At 24.6% G+C, this 23923-nt stretch overlaps 4 protein-coding genes across 10 annotated transcripts in view; 1 reads left to right on the top strand and 3 right to left on the bottom strand.

Moving 5' to 3' along the window:
* Positions 1-133: 133 nt before the first annotated feature.
* Positions 134-12633, bottom strand: LOC112685437 (heterogeneous nuclear ribonucleoprotein 27C-like). Its single transcript, XM_025557319.1, has 11 exons — positions 12399-12633; positions 9533-9573; positions 8735-8901; positions 8443-8629; positions 7278-7360; positions 6239-6337; positions 5090-5354; positions 4910-5023; positions 4726-4844; positions 2334-2415; positions 134-443 (listed from the first exon to the last, which is right to left on the bottom strand). The coding sequence occupies exons 1-11, from the start codon at positions 12434-12436 to the stop codon at positions 310-312; spliced, it is 1329 nt and encodes a 442-aa protein (XP_025413104.1). The 5' UTR covers positions 12437-12633; the 3' UTR covers positions 134-309.
* Positions 12591-13068, bottom strand: LOC112685439. Its single transcript, XM_025557325.1, has 2 exons — positions 12906-13068; positions 12591-12784 (listed from the first exon to the last, which is right to left on the bottom strand). Exons 1-2 carry the CDS (start codon positions 13064-13066, stop codon positions 12610-12612), a joined length of 336 nt encoding a protein of 111 aa, XP_025413110.1. The 5' UTR covers positions 13067-13068; the 3' UTR covers positions 12591-12609.
* Positions 13047-20654, top strand: LOC112685438 (peroxiredoxin-4-like). 4 transcript variants are annotated; one of them, XM_025557323.1, is made up of 6 exons: positions 13047-13252; positions 17326-17783; positions 18595-18702; positions 18771-18888; positions 19913-20152; positions 20253-20654. In XM_025557323.1, exons 1-6 carry the CDS (start codon positions 13212-13214, stop codon positions 20425-20427), a joined length of 1140 nt encoding a protein of 379 aa, XP_025413108.1. In that variant the 5' UTR covers positions 13047-13211; the 3' UTR covers positions 20428-20654. The 4 variants fall into 4 exon arrangements, with proteins under 4 accessions (XP_025413108.1, XP_025413106.1, XP_025413105.1 ...); XM_025557321.1 differs by lacking the exon at positions 17326-17783 and adding an exon at positions 16276-17038 and having other exon boundaries at positions 13048-13252; positions 20253-20653; XM_025557320.1 differs by lacking the exon at positions 17326-17783 and adding an exon at positions 16273-17038 and having other exon boundaries at positions 13048-13252; positions 20253-20653.
* A 664-nt stretch (positions 20655-21318) lies between these two features.
* The window catches only part of LOC112685436 (trithorax group protein osa), a 38102-nt gene continuing 35497 nt past the window's right edge, over positions 21319-23923 (bottom strand). For 3 of the 4 annotated variants that reach the window (XM_025557317.1, XM_025557318.1, XM_025557316.1), the window contains 2 exons: positions 22325-23785; positions 21319-22118 (listed from right to left, as the gene is read on the bottom strand). In XM_025557317.1, coding sequence (XP_025413102.1) covers positions 21720-22118; positions 22325-23785 — 1860 coding nt within the window. In that variant the 3' untranslated portion in view covers positions 21319-21719. The remainder of the gene's footprint in view (positions 22119-22324; positions 23786-23923) is intronic. The other variant, XM_025557315.1, reaches the window with a different exon arrangement.

Here is a 23923-nt window from a genome sequence, read left to right as displayed (position 1 = left end):
AAATCAAATCTATATACAGTTGCTTTAAGCATTATATCACGATAAAATTCATTAAAAAAAAAAAAAAAAAAAAAAAAACTAAAATGACAAAGGTGTACTCTCTATTTATAATAATAACGCAATAATCAACAAGTAGGGTATATACTTATATGTCGATTTAATGTAATCAGTTTGTCTTACAAATAAACACAATCACAATGTGTATTTTAGCTTATAATAGAAGTTTATTTTTATTAAGAATGATTAGAAATAGTACGAACAAAGGCAAATAAATATCGCCAATGATGATCCAGTCAAATAATAATACGTTCAGTTGCGCCTGTAAGGATGGTACGGTTGTGCTTGGTTTGAATTATAATTATTCGCTCTGGTCGGTCCTGGAGCGTTACTGTACGTTGCCGCCGGTACTCCGGCGGAAACGACTGGCGTCACTACCGGGGCCACTAAATTATAGAAAGTTGACAGTTTAAATCCTAACTTTTTCCAATTTTTTTAATTTTTTTTTTTTTTGAAAAAAGTAATAACACATAATAGATAGAAAAGAATAGGCAACACTGCAAGTAGGAAAAGTTATGTATAATATATATATAAAAAAAAAAAAAATACAAAAATGGCCGACTTTCATAACTGAATGACATATTTTATTTAAAATAATCTCGCATCAATAAGATGAGAAATATATAAAAGAAAACATTATTATTTTTAATTTATGGGAATAAACACATTTAATTACAACTCGCAATGTCGCCCAAAAAATAGGAGGGGAAATAAATTAATGGACACTCAAATATTTGTATTGATTTTTTTTTTAATATTTAAACAATTATTATTATTATTATTATTTATTATTATTATATTATTATTTTGTTTTTAATCACGCCAAAAGCGACCTTCTACATAATTGAAAAAACACTAACTGACAATAAATAATAGGATTTTTTTTTCAAAGTAAAAATTGTTACAGGCTAAAGTATTAATAATAAAGCTCAAATTTGTTTTTTTTCACAAAATAATTAAACATTCATAAATAATAAATAAAACGAGAAATATATAAATAAATATCTATATAAATATTTCATAGCTTTTTGTCACAGGTTAAAAAAGTTCTCAATCGTGTCCTATCCGTCGAATATATAAAATGTTTTGATAAAAAAAAATTCAATAATTAAAACAAATTCTTATTTAAGACCATAACAACTGTAAACCTAGACTTATTTTGTACAAAAAATATGCTTATAACTCATCACATTTAAGTCGTTAATTGTTTAAAAATATAGTTTTGGTAAAAATTATTTTTTGAGAAGAATGTTCTCAAAAAACAAAAATTATTACTAAGAAAATGTCATCCTATAAGTAAATACAGATAATATAACTTTAAAATTTAATTACTAATTGTGTAATCTTATGTTATTATTTAATTTTAAAAATAGTGACTTTATAAAAAAAACCAGTAACTTACTAGGACGAGCTTCTGTTATATATATATATGTATATATATATATATATAAAAAAAAAAAAAAAATGACAAATAGTCGGGACAAGATATTTAAAGTAACCTTGACTTATTCATTAAATAATTCAACTCTACTTAAAAATGAAAACAACACTTATTTTTTAAACGATTCGAGAATCTTCCTTAAGCCTGTATGTACATTAAATTTTTTTTTACCAATTAATCAGTCCAGTGGTTCTTTAGCTATCTATTACAATGTGATTTTTAAAAGTAATTTTATAAACCTAAGAGCTTGAAATTTACCCGAATTTTGTTAATATTATTTATATTCCTTAACCCGATTATATAATTCCCTTCACACTAAGTTATAAAATAATTATAATCGAAATAATTTAGATGTACTGCCTAGTCTCACTTTTGGTTTCACCTTAAAAAAAACATGGTGCCGTTACTTTTTTTTTTTACTTAAGACCAAAGAAAAATAAACAAACTATGATAACAATTGTCATATGTCTAAAAGAAAAAAAAACAGGCTAAATTAAATATATAATAATAATAAAAACCATTAGAATCTAGGGACATAATAATTAATACGCTAAAGTTCCATTTGTTATTCGAGTATAAGTTAAATATTATGTAGTAATTATAAATAGATTGTATTAATATAGATATTTAATATATAATTCTATTATATACGTAAGAATTACAAATATTAATCAATACTATAATATTCCTAATTTTCTTTTATATAAGTTATATTATTTTTAATTGTTTCGTTATTATAATAATTGTGTTACCCAAACCAGTGAATATTGAGAGAAGTGTTAATTGAATTCAATCAGTCATGAAGTGGGCCATTCTTTAAAGTCAAATGGCTTACCATACCCACCGCCAGACCCGAGACCAGCGGCTGTGCCGTCCGCCCCTCTATAAGTTTGGCCTGCACCATAGCTGGTCGAATCCTAAAAATATAATTTACTCCAATATTATCCCACAATATGTAAAACTATAAGTCTAAAACTACTAATATAAATACTAAAACTACTTTAATACTAATTAAAAAAAAAAAAAAAAAAATATATAACTAATATTAAAATAATGAATGACTATTTGTAACAGCTGTTTTATAAATGATCATGTACTATAACTTAGTATCAAAATAGTACTCTTATACAAAATTAGGAATTATTAAAAATAAAATAATGAAATGGAAAATATTCAATTATAATTAATACCACTAAATTTTTTGAATGCCTAAAATTAAATTATCAAAAAAAAAAAAAAATTTGCTCTAATTGTCGTCTATTTAATTATTATATAATTTGATGACCATAATGTTTGAAATATGTATATTTTGACTAAAAATTGATAACAAATTTAAATACTAAAAACTATTATTTGTACTTAATATTATATATAACTATTTTTTGTAAAAAAAATTTATTTTAGTATTGATGATAAATTACATCAGTAGATTAATAAAATTCAACAAGATTTAGAAAGATTTAATTGCAAAAAAATCTATTTAAATAAGTAATTAATTAAATAGTATAAACAATATTTTTAAATGAAAAATAAGTAACAAGATCCTGTTAAAGCATTATAAATGATAATAACTATTTAAAAAAAAACTATAAAACAACCAAATAAATGTTTAATTTTTAATATCTTATTAAATAATAAAATTATCTAATAAATAAGACTCAATATTTAAATTCAACATACAACTTATGATTTTTAATCATATTATAAAATTAATCAAAAAAAAAAGTTGATTGATTAAATAAGTTAAATAGAACAAGTGCAAATTGTACGGCATTTGTGTTTATATTTCATAATAATAAAAATAAAGATTTAAAAATGTGGATAAAATAAATATATAAAATATTAAAACCAGGACATTTTTATTAAATTAACTAAAAAAATAAAATTAAAATATATGTTATGTATAATAATGTAGAAAAAGTAAATTAATTACTACAAAATAAGCTTTTACAATACTATAATGCATTTCTTTTTATGGTTCATTCAATAATATTCAACACGTAGTTTAAAAATCATTAACTTATATATTATTATAAGGTTAGGTATATTTTATTTAATGAAATTACAATATAAGATTCAAGTTTTTTTTATAACTTAAAAATACATAAATAGTAAGATCTTATAATATTTAAATTAGATTAATTTATGTTATAAATTTCTTAAAATGCATTAACAAGAATAATGAAATATTTAAAATTATAATTATCCAACTAAAAGTATAAATGCAATACATAATTCAATAAAAATATTATTTAAATGCCTAGGAAATAATTATTTAACTAAAAAAACTTAATTCATTATCAAGAAAATGGACAGAAGCAAAAATGAATTGTATTGGTTTCAGAAATATATGTTCTTAATAATTAAATTATATTATACTCATTTAAGCTACTTGTATCATATGATAAATTACGGAATAAAAAAATTTGCAGATGTATTTGCCATTTTTTATTTAATTGAAGTTGAATATGCATTTATAATTAATTTGTAAATGTCTCAAAAATATCCAATTACAGAAATAAAAATTATTTATTCATGTTCATTACCAATATTTTTAAGAACTATAAAACACTAAGATTTGATCAGGAAGAAAATATGGTAAAAAATAAATTTAATATATATATATATGTATATATAAACTATACATATTCTTTAAATTAGTAATCAAATTTAATAAAACAGATATGACTAAAATAAATATACATACTTTCAACTTTGTAACATAGGATATATTAATAACATATAATTAAAGGCATGTTTTAAATTTAGTTACATTTAATTTAAAGATATATTTATAAAAATACTTTCGTTTTAAAACAAATTAATGACAGAATTTATGTTTTTAATATAATTAATATAACTATCATTGGGTATCACAAATATTCAATAATTGTAGGAACATAAATATATTATATATACATTATACACATTTCTATGAGTAATGTACACGTTAATAGCTTAACAGAATTATTATTAAAAATTTAAAAAATAATTTAACATTGATGTATTACTATTTCAAAAAGCTCAGTGGTGGCAAGTTTTCATTATGATTAATTTAAAAGCTTAAATTGTTAAAATAGTGTAAAACCATACAATTTACATCGTTCTGTATATTATGTTTTTAAATATATTCAATTAAAATTAAAAATAATTAATAATTAATAGAATATATTTAAAATTAATAGAGTAACTAAATAGAACTTTATGTATAATTCAATAAATCATACCTGTTGATAGCCAGTGTAGTTTCCATACCCAGCATAGTCACCAGCTTTTTGTGGGGCAGTTCCCGGTGGAGTAGGTCCAGTTGCTGGCGCTGCTCCAGCAGAGCGAGAATACATATCATCTAAAAAAAAAATAAATAAATAAATACACAAATTCATCAATTAAACTAATTATTGAATAGCTTACTTTGAGGTCCTGGTCCAGTTTGTCCAGGAGGTCCTGTAGCTGCTGCAGGTCCATTCTGTGGCATATTCCAATTCCAATTATTTCCATAGCTTGATTGTGGAGGTGCTTGAGGTGCTATATTATATATTTAGCATTAAAAGAAAAAATAATAATATAGAATTTAAGTATTTAAATAATTACCATAGGATCCATATCCAGGTTGTTGAGGTGGTGCATAATTTGAACCCCAAGTTGGAGGAGCCATTCCTTGACCTTGGGGACCAGGGGGAGCACCCCAACCTTGAAATCCACCTGGACCAGATGGAGTACCATAACCAGGATATTGAGATTGAGGTGTTGAACTCCATCCTCCTTGATAGCCTTGCATCATATTTCCAGGACCCATAGGTCCCATTCCACCCATGGGACCTCCCATTTGTCCACCTGGACCACCCATACCCATTCCCTAAAAATATTTATTTTTATAATTAAAGTATACTAAGCTTTGGTACCTTAATGTTTTATTCAGATTATAAGAGTATAAGAGTATCAGAGTATAAGTATATGTCAATAAGATCCTTAAATGGGATGTTATTTTCATTAATTAAGAATTATTTTAATCAGCCAAGTATTATACTTAAATGTCTACATAAAAAATTACATTTACAATATATTATTATTATTTTTTTTTTAATTTTACTTTACAAAATTTGCAAATTATAATGATATAAAACAAATCAGAATATGTATAAAAGAAAAGTATTTTTTTAAATTTATTATTAATTTATAAATCTATTTTATAATAAACACAAATGTTTAACAGCTATATATAAATGTATTATTTTATGATAGTGTAGATTGAAAATATTATAAGATAATTAATAATAATTAAACAAATCATATTATTAAGTAGATTATAAGTGAAATTTGTTTCATGTTTAAGGACCACCTTCTATAACATGTTTCTTCATATTTTAGTTTGTAATATTAGTATTAAATTTATCAAAGTAATTAAAAATATGATTTGATTTATAAAATTGAATACTAATATTACAAACAAAAATTTAAAGAAACATGTTATAGAAAGCTTTTATTAAACATGAAACAAGCTTCACTTAAAAAACCTTTGATTCAATCTCATAAAAAAAAAAAATTTATTCAAATTTAATCATAAGTTAAAACCAAATTTATATTAAATTCAAATAAAAAACACTTGGTTCCTAAAGTACATTTTTGTTTTAAGAAGGGGCAAATATCTTTGATACAAAATTAGAAATATTTAAATTAATTAATTTAATATTTAACTATAAATAGTATATAACATAAAATGGTAAAAACAATTAAACTTACACCCATAGCTAAATGATTGCTTTGATTCATGCCCCACTGATTGGCACCAACATCGTTCATTTTGTTTGAGTCTCTAGGTTCTGCTTTTTTAATTTCAACCTGAAACATATTAACATTAAAAATAAAACATGTAAAACAATAATCGATGACATATAAGCCAAAAAACAAAAAAAAAGCATATTGATTAATAATTATACTTTATTCTTAGCATTAACTGAAAATATATAATTATAACTATAATATAAATTAGATGAATTAAAATAACTGTATTAATTAAATATACTGTATCACTTTTTTTTTCTAAATTTGATAACATTAACTTAAACTAGTCTCTAGAAATATGATAACAGATAAAACTTTTAAGAATATTCTAATAGTATTATAATAAATGATGATAACTATCTTCATAACAAGACATTAAAACGCGTTCAATTTTTCTTAATTTAAGTTCTCACACAAATAATTTAAAAGAGGAAAAAAGATTTTACCCATCATTGATAAATAAACAGTATAAATATTATAAATAAAAAATATAGAAATTATAACCGGTCTTAAAATATTGTAAAAAAAAAAAAATATGTTTGAACTATTTAGGACTAGCTTAAAACTCATTATTTAGTCAATCTATTTAATATCTTATACAAATGTAACAGTTAAGATTTAAATAAAAACAATTTAAAATAAATTAACGTAGTAAGAAACCATAATGAATCTGTAATTAGGCAAAATTAAAGTTAATTGAGGCTTATGCAAATATACATACATACACTACCATGAAATAAGCTATTAAATTTCCTGAACTTAAATATTTATTATTTAATAAACAATGAATTTTTTGTTTAATGAAGAACTATCAGTAAAATTAAAATTAAATAATATACTTATGCAAGGAAAACGGAATATCATAGTTATTAAATGAATCAAATGTCTAACCAATTAACAAATTTTACCATTTAACTAGTTTCAACAGATATATTTAATACTCAAATTTACCAAATTTTATATTTTGGTATTGCATTATTTACTAAAATAATAATACCTGTTTGCCACTAAGGTTGACAAAATGCTCAGCTACACATCTATCAACTGCATCATCATCTTCAAATGACAAAAATCCAAACCCTAAAAAGACCATTGGTTATGTTATGGTGAAAATTTAACACCATATTGACACTGCTGCTTTCTTGTATCAATAAAATGTTTTACTTATTAAACAATTTCAAAATAATGTGACTATTAAATCAATAATAGTATTTATTGATTAGTATCAATCATAGTAAGATGTCAATAAATCAATAGACAAATTAAAAACATTCAAAACTGATATACCAAATATAAAATTATAGAATTATATCAATATTAAAAAAGATCATTTTTTAATTAGTTGATTTTTTTTTTTTTTAATTTTAATCCAACTAATATATAAATTATTTAGTTTAGCATTTAATATTAATAAAATTAATAGAAATTAATAATGATAGGAAATAATCAAAAGCAATTATTAGTACAAGAAAATGGGCAATATTTTAAAATTAGCAGCAGTGTTCGACAAATATTAGTTTAAAGATTTTAAGTTAAATTTAATAAAGTAAAATAATAGGTATATAAACAAACATAAATAGTAAAATCATATCTATAACATCTAAATATAATAAAATAAATAGTAAAATTAGTACAAATAGGAAACAAAAACAGATCAGTTAAATAAATGATAAATATAAAGAAAGTCGGAAAGTAATTTACTAGTTAATACATTTCAAATACTTAGTTCTACATTAACTGATAAATTGTAGATATAAGTCTAGATATTTAATTTCATTAAAATTAAAATAATCTTATTATATAAAAATTAAATTAATGAAATTTTAACTTAAAAACTTTAAATCATATCTAAATTAACAAACAAATATCACAATTTTTTATCTTTAATTTAAACTAATAATCTTAAATTCAAGTTACGTCTAATTTAAACATAAATCAGACTTAAAGTCTAAGAATAATGTAAGTACCTAAATCTATTTAGAGCACTATCTTGGGAATAAAACCATATTATATTAATACTAATATAACTTATTATGAATGAAATAATATAGTATAATGTAGTATAATTAATTATAGATATTTGAATTAAACTTTTAATATAGTTTTATGTTTGTTTAAAAACCTAAAATAGTGGCATTATTCAAGAGTAATTAATATATTACCTCTTGATTTTTTCTTTTCTTGATCATACATGATTACAACTTCCATAACTTTTCCGTAGCGCGAAAAGAAAGTCCGTAAATCTGTTTCAGTTACATTAGAGGGTAAGCCGCCCAAAAACACTTTAGGATAACTTGAACTTCTTTTAGGTTTTTGCAAAGTCCTAGGATTACATGGTTTTGGGTCAATCTAGAAAAAAAAAACAAATACCAATAGTTAAAATAATTATTTTGGAATATAAAAAAAAAAATGTTTGTGTTCATTTTATTAATGTATCACAATGTTGTCACTTACAGTGCGACCATCCAAAACATGCGGTCCATTTTGTAGCACTACATTAACATTATTTGGATCAGCAAATGTAACAAAACCAAAACCTCTTGATCGTCCACTTTCACTGTTCTTCATAACAACACAATCAATTACTTCACCATATCTGTTAAAATATCTTTGGAGGCTTTCTAAAGTTAAAAAAAGAAAGGAAAAATTAATATTTGGAAATAATTAATTCTAACTTTAAAAAAACATTAGATATTCTTGTATACTTAAATGTAATAGAAATTCTAACATTTAATGTTAAAAAAAAAAAAATGGTTAAAAATTTAATGCAAAATAGGTAGATCAAAAATCACAGAAACATGATTTTGACTCCAAATAGCTCTTACTTAACATTTTTAGAATTTTATTCATTTTGACAATTGTGATTGAAATTAAAGTATTAGTTTAACACTTTCAAAAAAAAAAAAAAATAATTATATTTTCAAACCAATTATTGAAAGCATAAATACAGAGCAAATAAGGCAATTTTTTTTTAAAATGTAGGTTTTTTTTTTTTTTTTTTAACTTAATTTGGTTATATATTTAAAATTATTTTAATCTGTGTCATTGTACTGAAGGCCATTAACTTTTTAAAAATAAAACCACTTAAGTAATACAGTGGCCAACCAAATTTTCCTTAATTGGAAATAAAATGAGTAAAACTTGATACAAAAAAATGTTAGAATAAAACACACAAAAAAAAAGTTTATACTTAAAATATATAATTAAAATAATTAAAAAATATAATTAGGTATAATTAAATATATAAAATACCTTGTTGTGTTTCCCAGCTAAGTCCACCAACAAACAATTTTCTGCAACAGTAAAATTCTATATTAAGAATAATAATCAAATTGAAAATAAGAAAATAAATTATTCTTATTTGTAGTTGTCTTTACTAGTAATTTAATAAATATAAAATACCATTTTCTTCTCTTTTTGACCATTTATCTACCATTGGTTTTAAATAATTGTATCTATGGTTTATCTTATATTAATGTATACCACACAATTGAAAAAAATAATATTAATATAATTTATATAATTCATGAAAATTTATAGAAATAAAATAATAAGATTAATAGAACATAACAAAATTACATTACTCAAAAAACTAATTTAATATTTTTAAAATAATAAAATACATAAGAATAGTAATAAATAGACAAATAGTTCATTATTACATTATCAGTATATATTACACAACAATATAATATAAATTTAAGTCCATAAATATCATATAAATTAATATATTTCAAGTTTTTACTTTTCAAACACTTTATGAATTCATAAATGGAGTAAGTATAATATAACCCTACTAGGACATAGTAAAAATATTTATAATAAATAAAAGGTAAGAGTTACAAGACAATAACATAAATTGGGTTGTTGTATAAGAATAAATAAAATTTATAAATATGTTAACACTGTTAATATTGAAATCAGAATTATGTTTTTATAATTTAAACATTTAAAAAAATAAAGAATAATTTAATTTAGAAAATGTAGTATTCACTTTTCTCAAATCTCTTTATTAGCAAACTAATAAATTGGATTGATTATTTTTTTTTTTTACAAATTTTAAATAGGTAAAATTGTATTTGAATTTGTTCATGAGTCAGATTTAATTTAGTAATATGTAGAAGATGTACTACAATGGTGTCAGAATTAAACTAGTTAATAAAAAAAAAAATGGTCCTCTTATGAACTATATCAAAAACGAGCAAATTTCATACTATCTTAATAAAATACATAATAATAAAATACAAAAAACTAACAAAAATTTAGCATTTATCTGTATTTAATTTTATTACACTGATCATAAAATGTAGATATTATATTCTTATTTAGAATTAAACTACAGCTAAATTATTAATTATCTAAATATAATATATATTTATATATACATACAACAGTTTAGCAATCATAGATATATGTATTAGGTTCATTGAATTTCTTCAGCAATAAAATTAAACTATACAAAATAAATGTATAAAATAAAACTGTCAATATTAATAACCTCTTCTTTTCACATTCTTTACTCAAGTACACACAATTTTGAAGTTCTATAAATTAACTTTGCTACCATTCCTGATATTAATAAATTAAATTAAAAAATAATGACATGAGGAAATGTTAAGTTGAAGAAACTATACAAAAAAGTGTCTTACTTTACATTATAAAGTATAAAAATGAGTATAAGCACTTGGAATACATATTAAGTTTACAGGGAATAAATATAGTTAACTATCTAGTATGGCAATTATAAGTAAGTTACTTTTAATACTATTTGTGGATTGTTTAATTATATTTTTATAACTTACTATATACATTTATTTTAAATGATAACATAATTATATTTAATACTTTTAAACGTATAATACAACACAATATGATAAATACAATTGTATATCTATTTATCTTAACAATACTGAATAGTAATTTAAAATAGCTTTATGTTATATTTATAAAGTATTATAAAATTTAAATATACAATATAACTTAACAAAAAATATGGTTTTTCAAATAAATAAATTAAGAAGAAAAAATTTGATTATCCTTGACACTGATAAGTATAATATATATTTATTTAAGAGAAATAAAAAAATCAAATAATAAGTGTCTATTTAAAATTTTTTTGTTCAATTAATCATACATAAATTAAGTTGAAAAACATTTGTAGGTTTGAATTCAAGAAAAATTATAATTTTATAATTTAAACAAGACATAGAATAAAATTAATAATTATAAATATTGGAAAAAGTTTGAAATAATATTATTTAATGATTCATAAATAAATCAACTAAAATTTATTAATATAACAAATTTAAATCAATATATTTAAGTACAAAATCTTACATTGAAAATCAATCAAAATAAACAAAACCTAGTTTAAAATGTATATACTGCAAAAAAATAAAATTATTTGTTTTATTTAATTCTTGAAAATTAATAATGTTTAGGTATAATATGAATAATTTTTTAAACATAAAATTCTTCTAGATATAATTCAAATATATCAAAATTCAATAAAATATTAATAAATTCCAACAGTGATAATTATATCTAATACAATTTTACTGAACAAAGAAATTTTGGAATTTGATAACGTAGCTATGTTCTAATTCTAAGATAAAATTGTTAATTTTATTTTTTGATATGGATTTGGAAAAATATATTAGGTATAACCAGTACAGAAATTAAACACTATAATAAATAAACATAAAATGTTTTAAGCTAAAACATTAATTTCCAATAAAAAAATCCAAATAGGTACATAATATAAGCAGAAAAGTTGTAGAAAATTTGGCAATTAAAAAAAATAATATAAAAGTATTCTAATTTCAAAAATCAAAATTAAGAATTTATGTATATTTGGTACAATTTACATTTGTATAAGAGGAACTAAACTTAAAATTAAGTTATCACTTGTTGAAATCTTATACAACGAAAACGCGTTTTTGTATAGAAGGCGGCGGCGATGAATTAGAGCCGGTTTTGTACGTCCCGAAAACCTAAATGCTAATTTCACTAAATCAGTTAAATGGAATTTACGAGTGAGCGGCAAATCGTAACTCATAATAATTTTAATTAATAAAGAATTATGGACGAGTGAGAAAACGCCGGCCGTCTAACTTACCCTTGTTCGTCCTCTTCCAGTTCAGATTTGCCTCTCATCTTGTCGTATTCTTTATAATTATATTACACAAAAATATAAAATCAAATGAGTAAAAAAAAAAATTATAAAAGTAAACAAACGGGTGTCAAAGACGTGCAATAATATATATGAAAATTTACAAAATTTTTTTCTAAACAAACGACTAAAGTCTAATTGTCCGGTCGTCGGACATTTAACATATCGTAGCGACACAAAAACACGACACGTCCGACGCAAAATGGCGTCCGCATTTTTTCTCTCTCCTAAAATTTCGGCATTTCACGATACGCGGCGTTGTCGAACTCTTGTCAACCGATTGATCATTTATCCAACGTCTTTGGTCGGACTCCACGCATGGATTTTGTTGGCTGTATTTAAATTGTTTTTATTTAAAATGTATAATTATGAACGCTTTGAATGTAATGTATAACAAAACAATGAGGGTCATGTGACATTATTCCGGAATATTTTTAATTTCAATACACTTACTTTACACTAGAATCCTTTAGGCCGACTCTGCGGTCAGTGATAATGATAAACCGCGTCACCGGTACAACGGCAACGTTGCGGACGCGCACGGCTCGCTCTCGCGGCCGCATCGTGTAAACACGTACCAAAACTTTAACGAGAAAAAAATATATGCCTGCCATATTTTTATGTGATTTTTTGTGTTGTTTTCCGGCTGTACTGTGTAACCAAAACGTGCTTTGTCTTTTTTAAATTTCACATTTATCGTGCTAATACCTTTCAAGACGTTGGGAAGCGTCATTCCCATTGCTGTTATATTCGCCGGCAATGTCATCATCTAACGTCGGATTGATTGATGACGATTCTGGGTAACGTTTTTTTCGTATTAATATCTTAATGTTATTTTAGTGTATGGTTAAGTTTTTAATTTTCCATTGCCAGTAGTCGTGAACTTTTTATTCGGCTCTAGACTATTGACTAACTTGCTAGCTCTATTGATTTTACGATTTGGTTATGTGGGAAAACCTTTTCCAATGATTATGATCTTGCTATCATATTAATTAAATTAGGTTTTATAGTACTACCCAGTGGCACGGCTTGGATAAACTATATATTTCAACTGAAGACTTAAATGTTGGTGTTTTGACATTTTTATATTTATTGTATTTTTAATGGCGACCTATATTATTTAATTCATATCTGTAAAATTTAGATGCCAGTTGTATAAATTACATTTTTCTTTCTTCATTTAAAAATGAAATGCCTCGGTTTTTAATTTTTTTCACTCATTCTTACATATAGTTTTGAGTTATTATACCTTAAACTGGTTATCCATTTTACTGTTTAACTTTTATTCTAGATTTAGGTATAACTAGCATTTTTCCCAAAGAAAAGTATCATCAAATCTATCTATCTCTTGTTTGGCTTTAAATTATTTTAAACTTGTAAATTAATCCTATCTATCTATATTTTCTCCTTATAAATATGCATTAATAATACTTAAATATTTAAGAAATATGTGTGAATGTTAATTTTATTTTTGTCAGTTCTTAATATTTTTTTCTAATCTAGTAGAGTAGATACCACCTCTGAATTATGTATACTATCCAATTGAAATATATCTTATAATACAGATAATATAATATGCTTAATATTTCTAATCTTCTGTGGGTACTGTGCACTCTACCACTAGTTGATAAAATAAACATTTCAATAAATATTTTTTTTTTTTTTTTTAATGAATGTTGATTTTTATTAATAAATACAAGACCAGATTTTATTTCATTTTTAACAAGCTATAATGAATTTTTAATTTATTGTACTATTTTTACATTATAATATATATAACATTTACTTATTAAAATGTGAACTAAAAATTGCTGTATCTTATGCATATTTTCTATACTATTTTTATAAAAAAAAAAGTTGGAAATTATTTAAATGTGTAAAAATAGTCTTAAGTTAAAAATTATGAGTTATATTTAGTAAATGATACCTGTATAATTTTCAAAATTATATTTTAGAATATGTAAATGTTTAAATAAATGTATTTAATATGTAAAATAATAAATAGGTAGATATTAATTATAAATTATGTAATTCATATGAATAAATTTACATGGGTATAGATTAGAACATTTTCAAAAAAATTATTAGGTACCTGACTTATAGATAATAATATCAAGTTAAATTTTTAAATTATAACATTATTTTATTACATAGCTGTATATTGCATAGAAAAATTTATTTGTTCTCTATATTTAGTAATTATAATTAATTGGTTAAAATAAAAAATGTTCTAGTTGTGTATTAAATTCAATCTCATATCAATAATGAGTCCAATTCAAAAGATTTTATGTTTAGATGAGTAGGTATACTGATGTGTAACTGAATTACTATGGTATAGGATTTAGTATCTGTCGACAAATCATTTTTATATAATTTTAGAATTATTACTCTTAGGTATTTTATTACTAATTATTAGAGGTGTTTTCATAATTTGAACTTCATATCGTACAATTTTTATTATATATATATTTTATGGAGCAAGCTAGATTTGTTTTAACTTATGAAAACCCTCTTTGAATATTAAACAATAAAATCCCATTCTCCTCATTTGGTTATAAAAACCATTTTAGAATATTGTACACTGAAGAACCAAAATATAAACATATGCGATCAGAAGATGATGAGACCCGCAAAATGAGTTTGACCAAAAAATCATTCAACCCAAATTGGTTGAAGTTTAGCATGTTCAAAGATTGGCTGTTGCCTCATAAACTGCCAGATAAGGCTGTGTGCAAGGTTTGTCATTGTGTATTGGTTGCTGGAAAAAGTGAGCTTGAAAAACATTTAGCTACCCGCAAACATGAAAGAAACATGGAAAAAATCAATGGTTCTCCTGCTGAACAAGGGGATGATATTGAGACTTATACAATCATTTCAGGTAGAGTATCCTACAAGATTATTGTTGTCTAGGAAATTGTATATTCTAAACTGTCCTTCAATGTGCGTAATTTTAATGTTATTAAACTTTAATAACACAAATATTTCAAAAAATATTGTTCTAATGATTATGGTCAGAACTTTTACCTACCCTTATTCTTATTATAATATAGTAAAAATGTACATTATACATTTGCATTTAACTACTTAAATCAAAATGAATTGTTAATGTCCTAAGTAAGTACCTTTTTAATATCTAAATTTGCATATTTGAGGTTGAATGGGTTAATATTTCAATCTAGTGTATGATTGATAAGTTATATTTAGATAACTATTTGAACGATTGTACTGTCTAAAAAAATAGGCTTTTATTGCTTTATTTTGTTGATATTTTACCAAATCTATTTATTAACTTTATATTAATTGTGTATGTATCTAATTTATTTTCTTTAATTGGAAAATAATATTTTAATATAATAATTATAGAAATTAATTTTATTAGGTCTGGATTTGTTGTTTGAATGTGAACATTGTTAGCAATGTTAAAATAACCGATAAATACTTATATTTTATTTATTAAAAGTTAATTAAAGAATAAATAATTATATTCTTGTTTTTTTATATCTAATATTTCAAATATATTTTTCTTTCATTAAATGAAAGTTTACTATTTTTAAATTAGACTTTTAAGCAAATTGCTCATATAATTGTATTGTCTTGGTAAAAAAAAAAGAATAAAGCAAACTACTGTCATTTCAAAATTGTTTTTATTGGTGTAAGCTCTAGTTTTTACCAGTTAATTATTAAGGCTTTACATGTTATTTTAACTAAGAATTTTAATAATTTTAAGGTATTATTTAAACTAATCTGATCAGCTATTTTATAATGGGAAATATTAAGTTATAGGCTACTTAATTAGTTTATATGTTATTATTTTTTGCAGCAGTTGAAATTCAGTAACCCGCGGCATTTAGGGATTTTCATGGTATTTGAAGCAGAAAGAACAAACTAAATTTTAATTTACCTTTTTTGAGTAAAAACAGTTGTTTGATGCTACATGATTTCAATGTCTAACGATCAACAGCACGAAGAATATACTATATTAACAACAACTGGCTCAAACAATCGAGGTCAAATGTCTCAACCTCATCTTACCTTTACACCGCCTACTCAAATTTTTCGTACTGAATGGCAGCGTTTTCCAGAATTTCATGCTTGGTTACGTCCCATTGATGGGGATGTAACTAAGGCTTGGTGCATAGCATGTGAGCGTATGTTTCGTGCTGATTTAAAGTCATTGAGAGTACATGGAGTAAGTAAAGCTCATGTGCGTATGGTTCGGGCTCGCTGCCCTAATGCTGACGACAACCCTGTACCACCAATAGAATACAATGTGGTAACTGATAAAAAGGGTACTTATGGCATAGCTGTAGTAACTAATAAAGAAGACAAATCTTCACTTGCATCAAGAGCATTATATATGAATCAAACAAACCCTACTGAAGAAATAATTACATCTGAAATGGCTGCACAGTCACAACGGGATAAATATGTTGTGGTATCATTACCCAATGAAGATGATGATGACAATGAAGGTCCGCAGGCTTCTAGCTCAAATACGCAATACATACAAAAAGAAGTGAATGTAATCGACGAGACTGGTAATTTGGTGTCTGTGGTTACTGAACATCATGTACAGAAAAATAAAGGTAAAATTTAGGTGTCCTGGTCAGAGCTGCAATAATAGTTTTTTAAAAAAAAATTGTAGATTTATCTTTGTATTTCTAATGTCAAACATAAATATTTTTAGGTCCAACTATCAAATTATTAGTAGGTAAATTAAATATAGACCGTTGAGTTAAAAGGGTTGAAATTAATTTCCCAAAGAGGGTTTTCAAGTTCAAAGGTCCAAGTGTTAACATAATGTTTTAGTGCATGTGTGTTGTACATTATAGCAGTACTTGTCATATAAAATTTAATTAATTAAATTCCTCAGAAAGCAGAACTCGCAGGTTGAATCTGAGATCCAAACTGCAGATAATGCTGATGTTGAAGCTCAAAAACAATCTGCTGATGAAGATGACATAGCAATAGAAGAGGTTTTGACACCATTGCGTATAAAACAAGAATCAGCTGCTAATCGTACTCATATGATGAAACGTAAACGAGGCCTTCAAAAATATCGTGCAGATTGGGAAAAATTGTCTGAATTCAGAGGCTGGTTGCAACCAGAACCAAAGAGTTGCTATAAAGCTCGATGTGAAGCTTGTGACAAAAGTTTAGTTGCTGATATCACAGTGTTACGAAATCATTCACAGGCTAAAAAACATGTCATGAAAACTGGAGGTACAGTTTATGAAGGTCCGATCGTAAGAAGCAAATCAAAAATTAAACCAGATGAATATGATGAAGATTCTCCTGATGACTTACAAATGAAATCTTTGAGCATTAAAGGTTTGGATATTGGGTATTTTTTGTATGTCTCCATGAGTTTATAGCTTTTAAATTTATATGAAAACATTTATTTTGAATAAATTTAATGATAAACATAACATAATAAATAAATATATATGAATTATTATTAAAGCTATAAACTCTGATCATACATTTTTTATTAATTATATAATTACAATTGAAGATCATAAATCATTGTATTAAAATTATTTAGATATTGTTTAGTTAATTAGTAATTATCGGTTTTTATTTTTGATGTTAGTTTTGGATCTTCAGTTGTTTAAAACGTGTTTTGACCTATTATAATTGGTCAGAGCTTACGCGTTAAATGTTGTATTTCTAACCAATACATATTGTATATTAGGTAAATTATAAACCCACTTAATTAGGTTTGAGACCGTATGTTTGAAGGACAGTTTTAATCAACAAGCCCTGAAAAAGTTGGTCAGAGCTTTTACCGTGTGCATTTCTTTTTGTATTATAAACTAATATTCATTATGTTAATACTTGTGACCTAAATATAAACTATTTGTTATAAAAAGTCTATTCAATAAAACTAATAAATCCTATATCAATGTTAAATTATTCAATTATTTATAAGTTGCATAAATATATTTGAAGTATTTTAAGAAAAAATCCCATTTATGTATATATGTATATGTATATATATGTATGTATATGTATGTATATGTATATGTAACCGAAAAATTGCAGCTCTGACCGATTTTAATAAATGGTTGTTTTGTAAAAACATCTATTTCCTAAATCAATTGATTAAATAAAAATGAATGATTTTTTTTTTTTTCGATAGACAATGATGAGGATTATGAAGTTGGTATTCAATCAAATGACTATCATAGTTCATCTAATTATGAAAAAATAGACCAAAAACATGAAGAGATCCAGTGTAAAGCTATTGGTATAAATAAATAAAAATCTGTGACCTGTGATTGTATTAAAATAATAAAATCTATTTTCAATTTTCAGTTTCGAAATCTGCCCCATTTTGGAAAGCTACTGCTGTTGTAAATGGTCATGTAACCGAATTAAAACTTAGTGACTACAGTGGTCGATATTTAGTCTTATTTTTTTATCCTCAAGATTTGTAAGTTTAAATTTAGTTTTGTAAATTTAACATAGTAATTTAAAATAATATATTTAAAACTGAAATTATTCTATGTTTTGCTAAATTTACATATTATATTTAAAATGAATGAGGAAAAAGTTATAAAATTAACTGTTTTTTATCCTTCATAATTTCTCTTTAAACAAATAAAATAAATTCACTTATATTTTCTTTACTTAAACAGTTTAGTTATTGACATTATGTTTTATTTATTAAGTCAATTATATATTAGTTTAGTTTAATTCATAAGTTCATTAATTATATTTGTTTTTAAGTTTGTTTGTTTTTTAAGTTTCTATCGCCCACACTAATACCGTACTTAAAAATTATTAAGGTGACGGCTTCGCTTTTGGGCCATATAAAATTGGCTTTTTTTTTTTTTACACGACTCAACATTTATATATATTGATTCATTTCAATTTAAGCCAAATAAGTTGATAAAAAAAAATATGTTAAATTATTAAATTTGTTTCTCCGTAAGATTATGCCCATACTAATACCGTACTTTTAAATTATTAAGCTGACGGCTTCGCTTTTGGGCTATATAAAATTGGCTTTTCTTTTTTACACGACTCAACATTTGTATATATTGATTCATTTTAATTTAAGCCAAATATGTTTAATTGATTTAAAAAAAAAAAAAAAAAAAAATGTTAAGTTAATTAAATTTATTAATTAAATTATTTCGTAAAAATATACCCATAATACTATGCTTAAAAAATATATCAATCTGACAACTTCGTTTTTTTAGTAAAATGCGTTCCAATATACAGGATTCTAAAGATAAAAGTTTAGTATCTAAGAAATTGTTCAGTTCTTGGCTTTGTATTTGGGCTACATAAAATACACACATATGTAATTCCTTAATTTAAAAATGTACTTGATTCAAGCTATACAAATTATTAATATTATAAAGAAACATGTGGTTAAAGTTATGTTTATTCAAGCAATAAATTATTTCATAAATATCTTGTCACTGAATCTTACTTAAATTAATTTACAGCTCCCGAATTTGTCCAAGTGAACTAATTGCATTAAGTGATAGAGTATCTGAATTCAGAGCGTTAAACACAGAAGTAGTAGCATGTTCTGTGGATTCTTACCTTTCCCATCAAGCATGGTCGCGCACATTACGTTCTGATGGAGGAATTGCCATTCCTAAAATGCCACTTCTCTCTGACCCAACACATGTGATTAGTAAAAGCTACGGATGCTATTTACCTGAACTTGGTCATTCTCTAAGGTGATTTCAATGTTTAACTTATCTTAATTAAATCTATGTAACTTGCTTTTTAAGTTATTTGTTCTTTACCAAGCAATAATACATTTTATTTGTTTTTTAGAGCTCATTATATAATTGATATGAGAGGTATTTTAAGGCATATAACAATCAATGATCTACCTGTTGGCCGTAATATTGGTGAAATTTTAAGGCTTCTAGAAGCTTTTCAATATACAGATGAAACAGAAACACTGTGTCCTGCTGATTGGAAACCTGGCGAACCAACACTTTCATAGTTTTATTATTAATTATAACTATTACTAAGTTAATTTTTAATTTAATCAAAAAAAAAAAAATAATAATTCTTTCTCAACTTCTTATTATTGAATTGTTTTGAATATATACTTTTTGTGTTGTTAACCTCACAGTATATATTGATTTACATCTTTATACCATAGTACTGATTGTGTAATTTTTAAATGTATGTACCTATATTATTTCTTGTTAGGACAACAATTGTGTAACTAATTTTAAATAAATATAACATATTGAATACAATAAAAAATTCTTTTTGTTTTATTTTTTTAATAATGTCAACCATTTATTTTTCATTTATTTCATGTCTGACATCTACAAATATACGAATTGTTTTATGTAGTCTTCGGTTTTTGTACAAAAAGAAAAATACTTAACTGTACATGACAAAAATATTCACGCGCAATAATTATTTACAACGTGTTCATTCAATTCAGTTGCAATAAACACTTAGAAAAAAAAATTATAAATATATCAATCTAGATAGAACAGAATTTTTTTTCGTAAAAAAAATGTATATATATATACATATATGTATGTATATTAAAATAATAATAATTTTTATCGTAATAAATCTTTCCATATTACATTATTATTATTAGTAGTCTACTTACAATTCATTGAGGCAATTTAACATTATTATTTTTTCCGGTAAAGATAAATTAAAAAATAAATAAAAATAAACGCACTTACAACATATTCATTATTAATATTATTATCTATAGATACATTATATACACGGTACAAGTATAAAATATTTTTTTGTAATATTAAAAAAAAATCAATGTTACATTTTTTAAGTATCAGTTTTGACTAAATAATAATAACCCCCACAAAAAAATTTATTTGGGACATTATTTACATTTTTAAAAAAAAGTGTTCGCTATACACAATGTTTAATGCAGAAAATGTTAACTATTTATAGGCTATAATATAAATATTAACAAAACCTCAATAATAAAGGAATTAACATTATTGATTAGCTTGAAAAAAATTCTAAAAACAATCACACGGTCAGTCTCTTTGTTTGATTTGTCTAAGGATTTTAATTAATATTTTAAATTAATTATTTTTTTTTTTTGCCCAACTGATTGAAAAACATAAGATCCGGAATTAACCTTTTATGTAAGATAGTCTACACTATTTTAATCAATTAAATTATAAATAATTAAATAAGAACCCAAAATTATTTGCAGAAAAAAAATAAAAAAATGAAAACCGTTGTAACGTAAACGAAAGAATACAACTGGAAGAGAAAATTGTATTTATATAGTTATTGAGTATGTGGAGACGGCGTATTTCTGGAACATTGGAATAGGACGCGCGATATGAGGGCCGCTACTTGTTGGTCGAGAATTTGACTCATGACTAATGACAATAGCCTCTGCTCTTGCTGCAGGAACAACGGCCGATTGTCTGGATGTCTGGACAACAGCAACAATATGCGCGCTGCTCTCCTTAACATATCTAGACTAGTTCCCATAGAGTCAGGATTGTCACGGAGTGCATTTAGCCCATGTGTACTCATTACATTTAATGCATTTTGTTCAGTCTGTTCAATAAATGCTACGAGTAATGAAACACATGGGCTTTGAAGTGCTATTGTGCGTGCCATACTACTGTCAGCAGCTGCTAAATAATGTAATAAATTGACAGCAAATTCTCTGAGTACCTAAAAATAAAATTAATGTTTCAATTAAGTATGTTTAATAAATTTTGGCTGAGCTCAAATAGGCATATTCTTTTAAGATACAATAACAAATATTACTTTTAATTAATTTAATTTAATATTTCAATATTTTATAGATAAAATATATGTTAATTATAATACATTTTAGTTTAAGTGATTAAGATATGTAAAAAAGGAAGAACACTTACTTGTTCTTCAGTCCTGCATAATAATCGAGTAAGAACATTGGCTAGTTTCTCCAATCTAGAATATGGTGGTGTAGCAATGACAAGGTCCACGTTATTATCGGTAACACACAGCTTGCACAAGCATTCTAATGCTAGACGCTGCGGTGAAAGTGGTGCTGAAGGAAATGGATCTTGACCAGCAGCTGCTGGACATATAGCCCAATGTAACAGTCCATCTAAGATTGGACGTGAAATATCTTCATTGAATGTGCTCAAATCAACATAACCAGCAATGTTAGCTAAAGAAACAAGCAAGTTTTCCCTGACAACGTCTAAATAATCCCACCACCATTTGGTGTCGTTGCCAGGTTCAATTGTATCAGCATCTGTTGTCGTAGTACAATTGAACAAAGATTCAGTGTCATCATCTGCTTTATCATAATTCCTAGTCTTAGATGAGCGCAACGGATGTTCATGTTGAGTCAATAGAAGCTTTCCAACTAAACCAAGAAATGGACCACTTTTTGCAAACTCTAATTCATTACCCGGTACAAACGAAAGATTTCTTAAGATATTTGATATACACACAGAACGTTTACCAATGGAATCTTGACTTTCACTAATTAATGATAAACTTGATTCATCTTTAGAATAACTTTCATCTTCGAAGTCCAATATGCTCTTACGTTTCAACACTCCCATTGGATCACGTATTTTAATATTATTTTTTATATTTACAATATTGTCAATACTGTTTTGTACTAACTCTTTATCATCTACATCTACTTCTTTTTTTACACATGTTTTATCATCTAAAATTTTGGCTTTAGGTTTATCACTTTTCAATAGTTTGACAAAGGGCACGAGACCAAACTCTGAGCGAAAACATGGTACAAGGAAACTTGTATCTGTTTCAGCAATGTTATATCCCATGTCATAGTTATCAATTAAATCCCATGATCTCTTACCGTTTTTAATAAACAGTTCTTTAGATCCATCAACTATTGCAGAACTTTTAATTGGTCGTTGAATAGAAAACGATGGATCTGGGAAATAAGCTTTATCATTTAGGTTTATATTATCTACAGCACCAATGTCTGGTATATCTTCAATAACTTTAGATTTTTCATACCAGCAGTAAGACTTTATATCAGTTTCCAACATTTCAACTAATGACTGCCGAAAATGTTCTAAAAGTATATCTAATAATCCAGGCATATGTGTTAGTCCAAAGTATGGAATGGACACATCATCAAATAATAAAATATTGAGCACATCCAAAGCCCAAGTAGACTCGGCTAAAAGACCTGAACGTAAAGACATCATTAATCGCCATGCATCTACTGGTGCAACATCATGTCGCATCATTCGACGACGTTTGTACAGAATTGGAGTAACAGCTTCAACACTATCAGGAGGAAAAATGACTTCACGCTTCAGCAAATTACTTCCTTGGAACATAGGCTGACCAGGCATTCCAGGCTATAAAAATATAATAAAAATAATTACAATAAAAATACAGTTATTAAATTTCTTATTTTTAACTTATGATAAAAAAAAAAATTTTAATTTAATGTAAAAAATGACATTATTTTGATAGTTACATGTTCTAAGAAATTA

Source organism: Sipha flava, unplaced genomic scaffold (genome assembly GCF_003268045.1).
Source record: "Sipha flava isolate LNK unplaced genomic scaffold, YSA_version1 276_pilon_pilon, whole genome shotgun sequence".
NCBI classification, from domain to species: domain Eukaryota; kingdom Metazoa; phylum Arthropoda; class Insecta; order Hemiptera; family Aphididae; genus Sipha; species Sipha flava.
This window is presented reverse-complemented; position numbering and strand designations above follow the sequence as displayed.

Excerpts from the sequence above, each read along its gene's own strand:
- LOC112685437 (XM_025557319.1), bottom strand. The coding sequence starts at position 12,436 with ATGAGAGGCAAATCTGAACTGGAAGAGGACGAACAAGG. Across the intron at positions 5,355-6,238 it reads GCAATCATTTAGCTATGGGT|GGAATGGGTATGGGTGGTCC; the intron begins GTAAGTTTAATT and ends AAATATTTTTAG. Across the intron at positions 5,024-5,089 it reads ACCTGGATATGGATCCTATG|CACCTCAAGCACCTCCACAA; the intron begins GTAATTATTTAA and ends TATATAATATAG.
- LOC112685438 (XM_025557321.1), top strand. The coding sequence starts at position 16,387 with ATGATTTCAATGTCTAACGATCAACAGCACGAAGAATATACTATATTA. Across the intron at positions 17,039-18,594 it reads TCATGTACAGAAAAATAAAG|ACAATGATGAGGATTATGAA; the intron begins GTAAAATTTAGG and ends TTTTTTCGATAG. Across the intron at positions 18,889-19,912 it reads TTTTTTTATCCTCAAGATTT|CTCCCGAATTTGTCCAAGTG; the intron begins GTAAGTTTAAAT and ends ATTAATTTACAG.
- LOC112685439 (XM_025557325.1), bottom strand. The coding sequence starts at position 13,066 with ATGGCAGGCATATATTTTTTTCTCGTTAAAGTTTTGGTACGTGTTTAC. Across the intron at positions 12,785-12,905 it reads CTAAAGGATTCTAGTGTAAA|CCAACAAAATCCATGCGTGG; the intron begins GTAAGTGTATTG and ends ATTTAAATACAG.